Source organism: Netta rufina (genome assembly GCF_964035555.1).
Source record: "Netta rufina genome assembly, chromosome: 3".
NCBI classification, from domain to species: Eukaryota; Metazoa; Chordata; class Aves; order Anseriformes; family Anatidae; genus Netta; species Netta rufina.
Genome location: NC_140125.1, coordinates 15,021,715 through 15,038,238, shown reverse-complemented (window position 1 = coordinate 15,038,238; position 16,524 = coordinate 15,021,715). Strand labels below are relative to the sequence as shown.

General features: G+C 46.5%; 1 protein-coding gene across 1 annotated transcript in view; it reads right to left on the bottom strand.

Annotated features, from left to right (window-relative positions):
* Positions 1 to 16,231, bottom strand: part of ACSS1 (acyl-CoA synthetase short chain family member 1) — a gene marked incomplete at its 5' end in the record, with an annotated part of 37,544 nt that extends 21,313 nt beyond the window's left edge. The window contains 3 exons of the mRNA XM_084283400.1: positions 457 to 656; positions 12,826 to 12,922; positions 15,883 to 16,231. Of these exons, the coding sequence (XP_084139526.1) occupies positions 457 to 656; positions 12,826 to 12,922; positions 15,883 to 16,231 (646 nt within the window). The remainder of the gene's footprint in view (positions 1 to 456; positions 657 to 12,825; positions 12,923 to 15,882) is intronic.
* Positions 16,232 to 16,524: the final 293 nt, after the last annotated feature.

The following is a 16,524-nucleotide window of genomic DNA, read 5'->3' as shown; positions in this document are numbered from 1 at the left end:
ATGGCTAACGCAGCGGGGGAAGACTGCCAACGCCTCACTGCTATACATAAATCACAGTATCACAATTTAGACTGCAGAATTAGCACTGTGCACAAGTATGAGAGAAACACTGCAATTATACCGCATCAGAACAAATCAGGCCGCATTCCTAAGCTCTGATTTTCCCTCCAGGTTTCATTTGGTTGGCAATAACCCAGAGCAGACTGAATGTTAAGCAATTTATGAAGTATTTTAAGGCCAGAGGACACTTCATCTGCCACTAAGGAAAAGACTCTTAGTCTTAGGAAAAGACTTTGCAAAGGGAAGTACTTTGCAAAGAAAAGCGAACTATCCAGCCAGCTGAGAATGAACCTTTTCTTCTGCTGCCAAGAAAACACAGAATTTGGACGTCAGCATGTCTTGGAGGGTGCCAAGCACTGTCCAAACGGGTTTGTTCCCCGGTCTGCATCTACTTACAGTCCATGATCCTCCCAGCTAAGGACTCCGCGCTGAATCCAGCGAAGACCACGGTGTGCACGGCCCCAATCCTGGCGCATGCCAGCATGGCCGCCACGGACATGGGAGACACGGACATATAGATGGCAACCTTGTCCCCTTTCCGTATCCCATATTTCTTCAGGGTGTTGGCAAGACGGCATGTCAGCTCCAGAAGTTCCCTGCAGGCACAGAAGCAACGTCATCAGGTGACTGCACAGAACAAAGAAAGGATGAATTTGAACCAAACGAGGCATTATGATTGCCTCTGGACCTCGTCACCTTGGCAATACAAGGCACACCGATTTCTGTATCTTAAAGAAGAGCAGCCTAGGGTCTGGTCAGGGCCAGACTGCTCTTCCCATTGGGAAAAGAAGAAAAGTGGGGCAGAGAGCCACATTTGCTGCAGCCACTGCTCGTGGGAGAAACCTGCCCGGCTCTCACTGCTGGGCTAGGGCATGGGGAGAGCAGCCAGAGAGCTAACGACTGTCCTGCTGGCTCCAGAAGTCAGTGTCCATTTCAGCCATCCTCCATGCCTTGTTGACCTACAAGATTATGAGGCTCAGTCAGAAGCTGCCGGGAACACTTGTGGGATAAACACAGGACGAAATGGAAGCCGCTGTCAGAAGACTCCCAGCACTGCTTACTTGATGTCAAGAAACCCCCCAAATTGCTTCACTACTAGGAGCTTTTAAATCAAAAGGGTAAACAACGCATTTACACGTATAAGAAAGAAAAAGAAAAGTGGAATTAAGTCCTGAGACATTTCTGTGAGATTTTACCAGACTCATCCAAGCTGGGCCAGCAGCAATTTGTGGTTTCCAGTTTGTCAGCTCACCCTGCCAGGCCACAAAGCCAAACAGCCTAGCAGAGCTTAGATATTGCCCTCACAAGAGTAAAACCATAGCTGCTTCTCACATAAACAAACTCAGAATGCTGGGAACAGGAACAAAGGCCCAATTCACAGCGTTTTCCACTGCTGCATGCTGGCATCCTCAGAAGAAGCACCGAAACAAATGTTCCTCTAAAGAACAAAAACCTAAGTTTGCGGACAAGAACTTGCATGTGCATTTCTTCTGATGTCTGCACGGAGGGTAACACAATGGCAGGCTTATCTGAGACCAAGATGCTGTCCTGAACTGAACTGCTCAGTGTGTCTGCAGCGAAGGACTCAAGAAGAAGACAGGTAAGTGCAGGACGCAGCCTGAAGAGTGATCTCAGGCCAAGGAAGGAGCTGACCCTCAGGGAGGGCAGCACAGCCTTCCTCTTACTGCTGCCAGGCTCAGATAATGACTCCCAGAGCCTGCCAGGAATTAAATTGCCCTCCGTGTTCAGAAATCTGCTGAGTATTGAAGCCCAGAGGAGAGAAATGTGCCCTAGCATACCTCATCTTTGACCCTTCACCTGCAGATGCCTCAGGGGCTGTAAACTATACCACCGGGGACTGCAAAAACTCTCAGTCACTCCTCATAATATTCATTTTCTGCTCCCTTCACCAGCTTCTTTGCTCTTCTCTGCATGGCCAGGAAAACTGCTGATAGATAGAAATGACTTTGTTATTTGTTTTTCTTTCCCAGTGGCATCACCACCATCCACCGGTGCATGGTGTCTCTGCCCCCACATGCCAGGCACCGCAGGCTGGCCATGCCCAGCACAACCAACACCAAATTCCCTCTGAGCAGCCGTGGACTTGGTTTGCTTCTCTGGGTTGTGCAAAGAGGAGCAACCGTGCTGGGGCTGGTTTGCACCAGGGTCCTCCCTGGACAGCATGCTCCGACCTCCAAGGTGGAAGGTGGCCAAAATGGGGATGAAGAGTGAAAGTTGCATTATATGAAAGCTGTCATAAACCAAAGTGCTGCTAGATGTGGTTTGTACTTTGTCCTGACAGGAGTACACTGTCATATACTGGTCTAGTTTGATTCTTGGGGATGTGAACAGAAATGTGGCACAGGATAACTAAGATTAGCTGCAGAATGACTAAACTAAATGGTATTTTTCTTTGGGACAACCAGGAGCATTTGATGCCCTAGATAACTGATTTCCCTTGGCTAGGAATGCAAGGTCCTTGTTACATGTTCCCGGCTGGTTTTGATCACTCAGTTCTTATGTTAGAGGAGATACTGAAAGTTATCATATCCTATTCACTCCCACGCACTTTTGGTACAAGCGGGAGTCCGAGCATTTCTTCCCATCAGCAGTAATGATAACGGGTCTCACTTAATGAGCAGCCCCTGAGATAAGGATGCACATGACAACAAATTAGCAGCTGCAGATGCAACCCTGGAAAGAAGACCATCAGACTCCAGAATCACTGGCCATTGATTTCTTGATCCTTTAATGAAACAAAGGATTATCACCTTACCACCGGTCCCTGCAACCAGCTGATGCTTTTAAAGAGATGCTGTAAAGAATGCACACCTTCCAAAAGCAGTTTCTGAAATGTGACTGTACAGCATGAGATCACACCGATACAGCAGTGTGGGTACGACCTGAGGAGGTCATATCCCTTAGCCCCTGTGTAGAAGGGATGCGCTCACTTTGCAGCACCAACAGCACAGCCACAGCCAGCTCTGGCTGCCTGCAGTCCCAGCATGGAGGTGCTCCCCTCCTACCCCTACAAAAAGCTCAGCAGTCCCGGGAATAAGACAGTTTTTCTCCCCATAAAGGGACTTCAGTTCCCAGAGCTGCTAATTCACCATACAGTTCACACAGTAGCTGGAGAGAGCTGCAGCTTTACTTAAAGCCAACATATATCTCTGAAATGCCTTGCCTTTGGCCGGACTGATGTATTTATCGAGCAGTAATTTCCATTATTGATTTCTCTAATTTATGCCATATTATCACTGTCCTACACGCTTTAACTCTGTTTTGCTTTTGCAGTTTGTCTATAAGCACAGTGCAAACGAAGTTAATCTGATCATAGCTGGTTTGCTCTAATTAGAGCAACACTGGAGGGCTTGCACTCAGCCTTGACGTTGATCTATGAGGTCAGGAGAGCAGTGATCAGACAATTGTGTTAAGGGGTCTGCATACCAAAATCTGCTGTAAAGCATGAATCTACCAGAGTATGCTTATCATCCAGAGCTGGCCACAGCTGTGAAAAATGAACAAATAAAAAAACAGTTTTCAGGTGGTGGCTAAGCTGAAAATAAAATGAAATGATGTTCTGGTCAGTCAAAAACTGTTTTGCTTCTTTTATAAAATCAGCGCACGTTGGAAATAGGCAAAGTCCAAGAGCTCCACTTTGGAAACGACATTTAAAAAAAAAAAAAAAAAAAAAAAAAAACAACAAACAACGTGGGCTGTGAATAACTTTAGGATAAAAACTCCATCTGCATTGCAAGGGCAGAGAAGTGACAACCACAGGGAAAGTATAAGGACAGATCCAGTGATAGCTGGAGGGATACCACCCACCGCTGTCCTTTGGAAGATAAGGAAAATGATAAGAAAAATGAGCCTTGAAGCCCAGTCACAGCACTTTGTGTTATTTATTTTAAGGCTGTTCTTGCAGTGTTACATAAATACATCACTCCTGCAGCACAGTAACTCACAGGTGGCAGTTGTGCTCAGTACTGGGGTTCACCTGGTGCAGTACCTGGGCTCTGGCAGCAGCTGGCAACAGAAATGGCGAACCTAGAGCAAGCAGGTATGGAGTTGCCTTACCCTGGATTGAGTTTCAGCTTCATCTCTTACACCTAGAGATGAGCACAATGTTCATTAACTATTTCCAAGTGCTTCATGAGCATGCGCAGTCTTAATAACTACATAAATACACAGTTTATTAGCTGTATTATTTTGATTATTTTTCATAAGTTCATGAACTGATCAACTCCATGCAATAACGAATTCCCACCCAACGTTTATTTTTGTGCCTTGTCGTAAAAGGTCACATTCTCTTCTCCATTAGAGTAAAATATCAACATGCATAAACATTAAAATAAATTAATAATAAATATTAAAGAGACCAAACAAAACTGAGTGTCTCTGCTGTTCAGCTGCAGAGAAGAGGAAGTGAAACAAGCCCCGGTTGGGCAGTTGTGAGAAAGCGAAATGAAAACCTCTTATCTGTACTGGAACACATACAAGTGCTTTTAGAGCTGCAACCTCTTTCTCTTGAACAGAAACATCAAAACAGCTCTAGCCAGGGCGTCCTTTCTGAACAGTTCAGCACTTCACTTGCTTATGCAGGAGTCAGTCATCATGATGGCAGAAACCCTCGTTAAATAGGGGTTAATAATTAAAAAACAACAACAACATTTGCTTAATGAGAGCATGTGAACATGCCGATAGAAAATAAGGACTGAGTCTTTATCCTCAGATCTATTTGTTTTGCCTTGTCCTTTATGCTCTAGAAGGGCTATACTGGAAGGTCACGCTCTGCCTTGCTCCCTTAGAAGTGCAGCACATGAGGGAATGGACACAAAGGAAAAAAAGAGAAGGCAAAGCCAAAACCTCCCTCCACAAATCCCCAAATATTAGCTGTGCCTTCTGGCTCCTACAGCAGCAACTTCCTCTCCAATTCAAAAAAGGGAGTTAGCAGAAATACTGCGTCAGAAATCCCACCCTGGAATCCCTCACTCCTTCAAGCACTTTCATCTCCAACAAGGAGGCAATTCGTAGGTGCTGGCAGGTTACACTTTTCCAACATTTAACCGAGGCACATCTCAGGGTGGAACGAGCACATGGCCTTGAAGAATTGGGCGAGAAAGACCCATCCCATTCCACAGAAGGGAACTGAGCAGGAGGAAACCTTGCCCTTTATCCTCACCTGCTACCAGTGCCAAGCTCAGCATTGTGATCGCTCCAGCATGTAAGTTTAAAAGGCAGAGAGCAATTCCAAGGGGCTGACACCCAGCACCGTCCCACCCTAGGCAGAGCAGCAGGGGCAATGCCACCCAACACGGGCAGAAAGCGCACAAGAAAGGATCTGCCTCCCATCCAAATCCAGCAAATCCTCCCATCTACCAAAAACATACACCACAACCACAAGGGAAGAGAGCAAGGCAAAATCCCAAGCAGTGCTTGCAGTGCTGCCTGCTCCCCAAAGGACTTTAATTCCCTCGCCCAAGCAGCCTGTGCTTATCAGGGCACTGCGCTCTGCAGAGCCAGCCAGGAGCCACGAAGTCGCTGGGTATGCAGAGGGGCCCAGGGAGGACAAACACAGGCAAAGAGGAGGATCTCAGCACTGCAAACTGCTGGAGAAGGAAGTGTGCTGCAACAGAAGGAAATGCCCTGCCCCTCTGAAGAGAGAAAGCTGAGAAACTGCAGTCAGCTAATGCACAACATCTGCAGCTCCTCTGCAAGAGCTGAGCTTAAAGAGCGAGGGCTGGGCTGCAAGGGCTCTAAACTCAGAGCCACCCTGGCAGATAAAGTGTCAAGGGAGAGCTGAGATATGGGGAATCAGCAACCAGTTGGACCCAGAAGGTGAGGCAGGAGAAAGAACAGGATACCAGGAAAGGGAGATTTTGAGAAAAGACACAGACAAGAAGCCAGGAGATGGTGGATGAATTAGTGAACGTGAGCAGGGAAGGTGAAAATTATGACATGCAAAGGACATTCTGGACTTGCTTTCAGGGAAAAAAAAAAAAAAAAAAAAGCATCTTTCAACTAAAAACATACGCAAATCCAAGCCATTCATTGCTTTGCGGGTGTGGAGAGAAACAGCTGCGGAATATGGATTTCACATAAACGCAGCCAGGCAAAAAACAGGCAGACAAAACAAACTGCAAAACAGCAGGATGTCAAACAGATCCGTGCCAGCTCCAGTCTCACCCCACCTCTGCAGAGATGGACCTAATTAACCCACTCCAGCTCAGCACCTCCACAATCAGAGGGAAACCTGGTCTTATCCCAGTGACACACCAGCTCAAGGTGTAGGCGACGTGCTGACAGCCTCAACCACCACACACAAGAGCTCTGTGGGTAGAGCCAGCTCCCAGAAACATGAGCAGGGAGAGGCTGGACTGGACATAAATCCCCTCTCCACGTTAGTAATGACCACCCTGCTGCAGAGCTGCTCTCCTGGATCTCTCCCAAGTCACTCCACACTCGCTGATTTCCGCAAGCTTTGGAACAAGCCCTCACATAGCTGCTTCATGTTACAAGTTGCTGAAAAACAATCTTCTTTTACTGAGAGAGCAGTCTGCTCCTGCTGTTACCCTGTAGCTCTAATACCCTGCTGCCCATCAAAGTAAAAGGCCCTGGGTCTTGTAACGAGCTTTCACGGCCTCAGGAATGAAGCTTTCAGGGATTGTTCTGTCTGAATCCTTTTTAATTTATCTGCAGCCTTGTTTCATGTAGTTTAGCTGTCACAGCAACTCTTCTAACTTACTGGGTAACTATGGCTAATTTGTTTTATCTTTCTTTATCTTTTAATGGCGCCACCGTGGTTTTATGGCCCTAACACACTAAGGTAACACACTAAGCAATACAGGTCCGACACAATAACCGAGGCCTTGAGAGGTGAACGCTGAGGATGCGGCAGGCATGGGATGGCAAGAGAGGGAGTACAGGCTGGCACTGGAGACCCTGCAATGCAAACGACTTGGCCACGGTCAGGAACAGCAGTGCAGACCTGGAGCTGGACAGAAGCGGTGTCAAGGTAACACATAGAAAGAACCTCCTCGTTCTGTAATAATTAAATCTGGAATAATCAATTAGACTGTTATGGCATGCTTCTTCACAGCCATAAGCAAGATTTTGAGCATTAGTACTGTTCTCTTCTAGAGACTCACTGTATTTTGCATGGGCATCTCCTCAGGTACCCCAGCATCACTCCTCAGCACCACGTCTGCCAGACTGGCCCTTCAGCAGAGCCAGCAGACCTCTCCTGTGGTTCTGTGTAATCTGACAGATGCAGCCCTTCTCTCCCCATCTTTATGACCTCTCTGTTCAGAAAATACCCGACCACATTTTTCCCATGTCCTCCCCCAGTGCTTGTGTTTCCAAAGCCCATTGCTCAATGTCTCAAACAAAAACTCCTGTAAAACCCTTCACTGGCAGTTCCCTGACACAGTTCTCTGGCAGTTCTCTTTAGGGAACCTTTTTCCAAGAAATCTGATCCTATCTTTCACTACATCCAGCAAGACAGCCCGCAGCTTTCTAAACAAAGCAAGCCAGTTCTTTCTGTATCCAAAAAAACTGCATCAAGACCTTCTTCAGTAAGCAGCTTTTCTATTTTCCTAATACACCCAGTGCTGTACAGGGGCTTTGGTAGTGTCTGTTGAAGTTAACAGATTTGGCACAAACCAAGTTCTCTGCTGTCTCAGTCCGAAGGCTGGGTTGAGTATTTCTTGCAATCACCAGTTTGTTTCTTGGAACAACAGTTTAGATCAGGATGAAACTATTTGAAAATTCAGGTCAAATGCACCAAATAGGTTGGTTTTGTAGTTAAAAAAAAAAAAAGATCTGGGCATCTTTCAGCCCATCTCACCTCCTGTTTGTTGCTCTGTGTGAGTTACTGGGGAACAGTCACACTCAAAGCCTGTCTCTGAATCTCATGATCATAGATAGCATCAAAGGTGCTATCATTTGAGATGTAGCTTCGAGTCCCCTGTAAGCAAACCCTGTCTCTTCTTCCTGGCTCAGTGTTCTGGCAAAACGCATAAAGCACAAATCTGCTCACTCTTCAGTTCAACTTGTGCGAACAGTGCCTCAGTTTAACCATGCATATCCCTCACTTTTTGCTAAATAGAGAAAAAAAAAAAAAAAAAATTCTTTTTTCACCAAAAGGAAAAATACTTCCACTTCAGTGAGAATAACTAAAAAAACACAGAGCTCAACATGCGAGGCTTCTTGGCTACAGGTTCAATTGCTAATCCAAGCACAATTCTCCAGCCTTCCTTCAAACATCCTGATCCCAAGGCAAGAAAAACCCCTCGTGATTTTTTTTTTTTTCTTCAGGTGACAAAGTGAAAAGTCCCTCAGCTGCCTAGGATGGGGAAAACTTAAAGCCTGGACAAATTTTACTTGCAAGTTCAACTTAGGTAGCCAACATGGTACTAGAAAGAAGGGAAACAGTTCCGTGTCAGCGAGAAACACCTTCCACACCACCCAGCCTGCACATGGGTTCCAGCCTCCATCCCTGCTGTAACATCTAACACAATTTCAACCATTTCTTCTCTGGCTGAGGAACCACCCTGGTGGTGTTTGTTAAAGGCATTGCTGTGAGGTAGCTCAATTTCTCTGTAACTCATTGCACTGCCTCGTCTTGAACAGTCTGATAAAGTTATGAACTGGTTGACAGAGAGAATCAGCCAGTTAGCAGGATATTTACTTAATTAGTTCTCTCTATCGGGCTTGTAACATTAGATATTGCAGTGCTGGGGAATGTTTGCTCACAGGTGGCTAAATCATGCGTACTGCAGTCAACAAGGGAATATCAAAGGGAATAAATAACCCCAGAGAGGGAGAGGCCTGGCAATGCTTTAGCTACCGTCTTTAAAATTCCCTATTGTTGAGCTTATAGAGGCTGTAACCCAGCAATGAACCGTGCCTGCTTATATAACTTGCTTGATAATACAGTACGCTTTAAAACCCAGGCTCAGCAGTGCCTTGGGGAACTCCTCTGCAAAGTTTCAAATCTCCTGGGCCATGACAACATCCACAGAGCAGCACAAAACACTCCCAGCTAGGCTGAACCCTTCGCCACTCGTTTTTTTCGCAGCACACTCCTGTGGCTAAACTGCTACTTCGCCGGTGTCCTAACAATGATTTTATGGTTATTTAGCCTCCAGAGAGCCAGGCTACTCGATAAAAAATTTTTTGATTTGTCCCCCCTTTGCTGACTGCAGCCACCCAATCTCAGGAGAGATTCATACCCTTTTGCCACAAAATAGTAATAAAACAAGTCTCCTGCCTTTTCATTCAGTCCTTGAAACTTAGACGGATTTCTGCTTGATAGAAAATGAAATGTAGAGAAGGGAAAAAAAGGATAAAAGGGAACTTCTTCCCAAAACAGCTGAGACGTATCAGCTGGAGAGACAGGACACCAGCTCACCAGTGAAAAGATCATTTACAATGAGGGTGTGAGCCAGTGACCTAAGCAGCCTGCTGCTCTCGAGCCACTTAATCACATCTCCAGCATCTGGGATGCATCAAACACTGGCAGTAGCTGGTGAAAGCTGCTAACTGAGCATCCCTGATGCAGGACAGGTGCTGAGGCTGCTCTGGGAGCCAGGCACCCTCTATTAGATTGGCAATGCCCTCAGGGACTACCCTGGCAAAGGAAGAGTCAGGATGGCTCTCCGAAGGAGCAGCTCAGTTTTATAGCAGAGGATTTTATTGGAAGATAGGGATTCATCACAACTGAGCTTGTAAGAACAAGCAATCACCATTCAAGCAAAAACTAAAACGTTTCACCAAAGGCTTTATGGGTGAAAATTTGCCAATAAGGCCATGTCTGAGTTCCCACTGTAGCAAAAAGCCCTTCATCCAGCTCGATAAATACAACCTACCTTGCCAAGAAGCGGGCACACATAGTTGGGGCTCATGGTACGGCCCCACCAGCTCTTTGCTTCCCCTAATGATGAGCCAGCTGGGACAGCACTTTGCAATGTAGCTGCATTTCTTACCAATGCATGGAGGAGGCCCAGCTGATTGAGGCCTGTCCCTTATTTGAAGAGGAGGAAGCTTATTCCAGGCCCCTTTTTCGCACAGCAGCTGCCTTCCTTTGCAGCCCGTGATGGGAGCAGGGCCAACACTCAGCTGTTTCCTTGCCGCTGACAGCTCCACAGAAGAGAAGAGAGAGCTTCCATGCCAGTAGCCACATCTTCCCTCATGCCTCCCAAGGCTTATCTCTAAGGAGCAGAAGCTCACAGCAGCAGGCTTTGCCAAGTGAATAATGGAACAAGCTAGAGCCTTGTACTTCTCAACGCTTGAGCCCCGGGCACCTCCCAGCTGAGATTCCAGGACCTTCTCCAAAGCTCATCCATGAGGCAGTGGCCAAATTAAAGTCTTTACCTTCCTAGTGCACGACTGTAAGGATGCAATCCCATTAACAGTGCCTCCAAATCCTAAGAAAAAGGCATTTCTCTGCCACAGGTACCAGCATTCAGGTACTACTGATACCTAATATCCCTTTCATCTTCTCATGCTGGGCCTGTCCTGTGCTGAGGCTAATGTGCAGAGGTCAAACTGCCACACTGAGGATTACTGAATAGGCATTACAGTGCCACCTCCTTTTCTGATTCACTTTCCCTCACAAAACTTCTGCCTAAACCAAGACGTTACTGCAAAAATCTTTCAACTAGACTTAGCCTCAAGGGGATGTCAATGCCAACATGCCTTGAAAAACCTTGCCGCCATACATAAAGCCTTTGAAAATGCAGCTCAAAGAAAAGGCTGTTATTTCAAGGCTAAACTTCTGATTCTCTCCCTGCATATACCACCGCTGTCAACACAGCTATTCCTGACAATAACAGGATGAGCAGAAAAATCAAGCAACCTGTTTTACCCACTTGGTAGAAACAACATCTCCTGAAAAACTCTGTCACCAGAACGCAGCCATGTCTCACCAAAAGTATAAGGAAGAAACAGGAACATAGCTCTCAAATACAAGCAGAAGATTGAAAATAGAGATTGCCAACTTGTCTTTCACCTGAATGTTCTTCTTCCTGGTTCTTTGTTATTGTATCTTTGTAAGGCTGCACAAAGATGGAATCATTTTTCAGATGTGGGTTATTCGTCTTCAAGACACTGCAATGACAAATCCACAGGCTGAAAACATGCTTTTCTCCAAATATATTTTTGGAATAGAATCACAGACTCACCTAGGTTGGAAGAGACCTCCAAGATCACCGAGTCCAACCTCTGACCTAACACTAACCAGTCCTCCACTAAACCATATAACTCTACACCATGCCACAGGCCAAGAGAAAAACAATTCTGTTGCTGCTCAGAAAAGACTTATCATTCCTCTGGGGATCCTGAGAAGACGATTGGAGGACCCAGAGCAGCTCAGCACATTTCATGTATTGCAGCCTAAGGGAGAGGCTAGAGTTGCCTTTGATGAGGCTATGCTATCGAATGGGCTGCTCTTCTCAGGTTAATCAAAACACAAAGCACATCACCCAATTCCAACCTCCAATGTACCCCATTTCCACACCTGTGACATAAAGAGAGAGGCAAAAGTCCATATGCCACCCCAAACTCTGGAAGAAACCCTGGATTCCATTTACCTTTATGTCACCAGAATGAAAAGGACAAAATTCAAGGGTTTAGCAAAGCTACCTAGTTGGTTATGGCACACTGTATGGTGCGCTAACCTCCCAAAGCTATTTGCACACTCATTTCTCCCTGCTGACCACCTTCTTCACTCCAATACATCATGTTTTTAGGAGCTTTGATAAATGCCAAAGGTGAACAAGACAAGACAACTGGAACCTATTTATAGTCAAAAAGTTCTGCAAATCCCAACTATCAACATGCTGCAGAAAACATCTTGTTAAAGAGTCAGATGTCAGGACTGCCTGTATCTCCTCTGCTTTCTCGTCCAGCATATCAAAATTCTAGCTCCCTGAAACAGCCACTGAGGAACAGTCTGGGGAACCTTTAATTCTTACTAGGGAGTCGTGAGGTAAAAGGCATTTTTGCAGGCAGACCTGTCTCCTAAGCAAGGGCACACAGCAAGAAGAGAAACATTTGAAGTCTGCCATTTCTAACAAACCCTACTACCTATAGCAGCAATTACAAGTTGGTATCTCTCAGAGCAGCCTCAAGATTGCTCTAAAATGCACTGGGGATGGGGAAGAAGAATACAGGGAACTTGAAACCCCCTCTAGCAAAGACTCCGTATCATGCTGTTGACTAACAACACAAGACGTTGTTTGCACCAATACACTTGCTGCTGTTCTGAAACTGAAAGCTGCTCCCCAAACTATTGCCACAGACACTTCAGAAAGAAAACTGGCAGATGAGACATAAGCCAGTGAGAAAAAAAAAAAAAAAAAATCTTTCTGTTCTAAAACCACCCACTTAGAGACAGGGAAACCACAAGCAAGCCTGATTAACACCAAAACCAGATGATGGCAGATCTGAATCTGAAATTCTCAGTAATTACCACTAATTTGCATCCACTGTACTTCTGACTGTGTAGAACATTTATTATATAGGCATTTAAGATCAGGAAGCCCTCATGAAGAAGCCAAGGGAAGAATATAATTTCTAAGTTGGAACAAGACTTCATTTTTCAGCAGATACCTCATCACAATGCCACAAGCTGTAGCTGCATGTCCTATGTACTGGGGTACCTTGGAAGAATGGAGAGTTTCACAAAGGTATGAGTTCAGAGAAGCAATTCTTCTCCCAGTCCCACCACAACTCCAGGCACTGTAAGAAGAGAAGGTGCCGTACCTGTACGTGACGTGCACTGCAGTTCCCGGCTCGTCTCTCTCCCAAATCAAAGCCACTCTGTCCGGAGACTTTTCGACATGTTGATCCAAGCAATTTACTGTAAGAAAGCAGAAGTTTAATCAAAGCCTAATAACACACACAGAGTTCTGTAAACTCAGCTCGGTCAAGCATAACAGCAGGTAGACTTAAGTTGAAACTTCATCAGCCACCTAGCTAGCTGCCCGCTCATTTCAAACACTGGGAAGTCATCCTTTACATTGACAGCATTGTAGTAATAGGAAAGCTGTCTTTGCCATATTTGTTGTGTACAAATACCACAAATACCATACTGAATTGGTACAGCTGCCTTAGAGATGACATCTCCACAAGAGGCCTTGCCTGATTCAGTTCAGCTCAGTGGCACTCAGGGGAGCTGTGCTTAAACCAGCCAAAAATCTCTGCCCAGCTCCCACCAGCGCCAAGACAAGGAGGACACTCTTATGCTTTTCCTCACCAGAGCAGTGTTTTACCACGTAAATCTGACAGACTTGCCTTCCCCAGCTTGCATTTTTAGCACTGCATCATTTGGATTTTCTAATTACAGCTCACGCAAAGCATTTTTATTCCAAGGTATAATTGGAAGGGCTGAATCTCCATTTACTGAAAATAATCTCAAACTTTAGGATCTAGTGTAAACACACACAGTAGAGACATGTATCTATATATTACTAGACAGCTGGGAAAGATGAACACATCTCAAACTGTGTGCTACAACTCCTAAAATATGAAGGGCAAATTCGCTTTTGAAGGTCCATTTCCCCATGTAACAACCAGGGGTAAAAGGGACCTGGACAACTATGTGAGGTGAAGTTTGAGCGAAGGGACAGAGAGTACCCACCTTAAAAAAAACTTCTCAAGAATCCACTCAAGAAGCCTGCCCACACGTTCAGCAGCTACTTGTCTGATGATTAAAGATTAGTCTTGTAAATTTTTAATTCCAAGCCTAAACTACAGTTTCGTACTTTATTATATGCTTGTAAAGGCAGTTACGATATTTCAATAGACAATTATTAAAAACCAGTCAGGCACACTGCTGTACAACTCAGTGATAACCCTGAAAAAGAAATAAATGCTGAGTTTCAGATCACATTTCCTAGAGATATTAATACTAGTGAGGAAGGATTTTATTTTTCCAGATAAATTAGGTGCAATGAAAGCTGCCTATTGTTCTGTCAAAACTTGTGAAGGTTAGGTGAACTGCAGCCCTGGAGCCTGCTTCTGCTGTTCTATGATCAAAGCTGATTTACAGCACTACAAGTAAGGTGGAAATGAAGCTCTGAAGATGAGCAGGAGATAAAATAACCTCAGAATTCAGCATGTTTCACTACAAGAACAACTCTATCTCAAAAATACGAAAAAAAGCCCTTCAGTTGTTTTAAGGCTTTTACTTTTGAATGTAAATTTCTGCAGTAATACTAAAATAAATAAATAAATAAATAAAGGAGATAAAATTTCTTCATTTCTTAACACAATACAGGAGGACAAAAGCTCTGAGGAGGAATGCTTTAAGCATACACTGGTTTCCTCTGTTGTCCATCCATATGTAATCAGATCTGTTGTGGTTTGTTCTGGGACCCTTACCAACTCCTACCTCCGAGCTCATTGCAGCAATACCCTTACGTATTGCACCACATTACAGTAAAATACATTAACAGAAATTCATTTCCCAAGCAGCATTCCCTTCTCATACCCAGATTTCAGTGGGTATTTCTGTTACAGCGAGCCCAGTGAGAGTTTCTGTTCTTTGCCCGGTAAGAACTGACCAGTGAATCGGGGCCAAACACTCTTATTTCCTTCCTGACATTGCAAGTGCCTTTCTCTCATTTCACAAAACAGAACTTGGTGACCTGCCCCCTACCGCTACACCCTAATGGTTTCTCCGTCTGTTTTCTTGCTTCCTCGACAAGGCTTGGAAAAGCACGCAGAAACAATTCAACGAGACATGCTCCTGAGGACACGGTGCCTTGCAGGTACAGTAGCTCCTTGGGGTCTTTTCCTGGAAAGGAGTCACAATGAGATAAACCCCCAAGCGCTGAACCTCATGCCTCTGCAAGGTCTCCCCCAGGCAAAAAGCCTGTTCCAAATCAGAGATCTGAGCTGTTGTGTGCTTTCTTATCTGCTGTTCCAATCAAGAGATCAAGGGACAAAACTCGAGCCTCTTAGCAGAAAACCAGCCACTCGGTGGCTGAGTACCATGCTATTCATCTCCATCATGCTTTAAAAGAAGGAAAACAGCTACAGCAAAACCATTTAATTCTCTGCAGCTGTGTTTCAGTGGTCTGTGACTTGTTGTTTTTTTTTTTTTTTTCAAGCTATGCAGAGAAAACATAAGTGGCATTCAGTGTCTGCAGAAGAACCAGATGCAAGACACGGTGCAAAATCAGACCCAGAAACAGCTGGATTTTACCTGACCCATATGGGATTAAGAAAAAGGTGCTGATTCTGCTATATAAATGAAATAATGGATCCAAACAACCCTCTGTGCTCAGCCAGGATCTTTCTTTCAACGGGAAGCACTGAAAACATGAGTTTGGCTGAAGTCTGGGTGCTGGAAGCAGGGCTGTACAAACAGCTCTGTTCCCTTGGGAACTCCACAGCTGGGAATCCTCCCGTGGGGACAGCTGTGTTTTGGGAAGCCCAGGGGAGGGTCTGCTCTTTTGTGCTAAAGCAAGGTGGCTTTATACGAAAATATACTTCCCTATTAAAAGACCTCAGCACCGAGTTACACCCTAGGTAGGGCTGGGGTTTTAGTCTCACTACATGGAGCCTGCCCATGGTATGGAAGAGACGACAAGGCTGATACAGCCCGAAATAAACTGAGGGCAGTCAGGACAGACACAGCAAGGAGCAGGGACTGGACTCCAGCTCAGCCTCCTGCTGAAACAACCGAAAAGCAACAGGTCCTGCCGAAAACTCGACTGCTGAAGAGCTTCGGTTCCCCACCAGCACCCAGCCCCCGAGCAGCTGCGGGCACAGCATCACCACGGGCGCAGCCCCGGGGCAGGGGGGCAGCCTTACCGGAGACGTTGAGGCGGCCACCGAGGAACCAGCGGGCTCCGGCTCCATCCCAGCCGGCCTCGCAGGCGGTGTGGAAGGGGCTGTCCCAGCGCAGCGAGCCCCGAGCCGCTTCGGCCCAAAAAGCTGCGGGGTCGCGGGCAGCCCTCTCCTGCCATGCCCCGTAGCCGCCGGGGGGGAGCTGAGCGGGGCCGCCCCCGCAGCGGCGCCGGGCAGGGAGCGGGAGCCGCAGCCGGAGCCGGCGGCTGAGGCAGCGCAGCGCCAGCGCCATGGGGCACGGCCCTGCTCCGCCGTCCTCGGGGCCCTCCGGGTGCCGGCCCCAACCCCGGCACCGCCCCGGGAACACCCCCATGGCTTCGGGAGACACCGCCCGCACGGGGAGGGCCGGGAGCTGTGGGGTGGCTGAGGGGGGCAGCTCCTCGCTGGGGATGAGCACAGGGGGAGGATGATCCCCCTCGTGAGGCAGCGCTGGGTGTCCTCAGCCTCCGTTGTCAGTCGTGGTCAGCTCGGTGGCAACAACACCCAGTGTTTCCAGTCAGGCCCCAGCACGGACTGGTGTGTGGGTCTGTTCCTCCCCAGGTGCAGGGCCTTGATTTAGGAACCCTCCTGAAGCCAGGCAGACACCCTGACAGCCTCGGGGACACA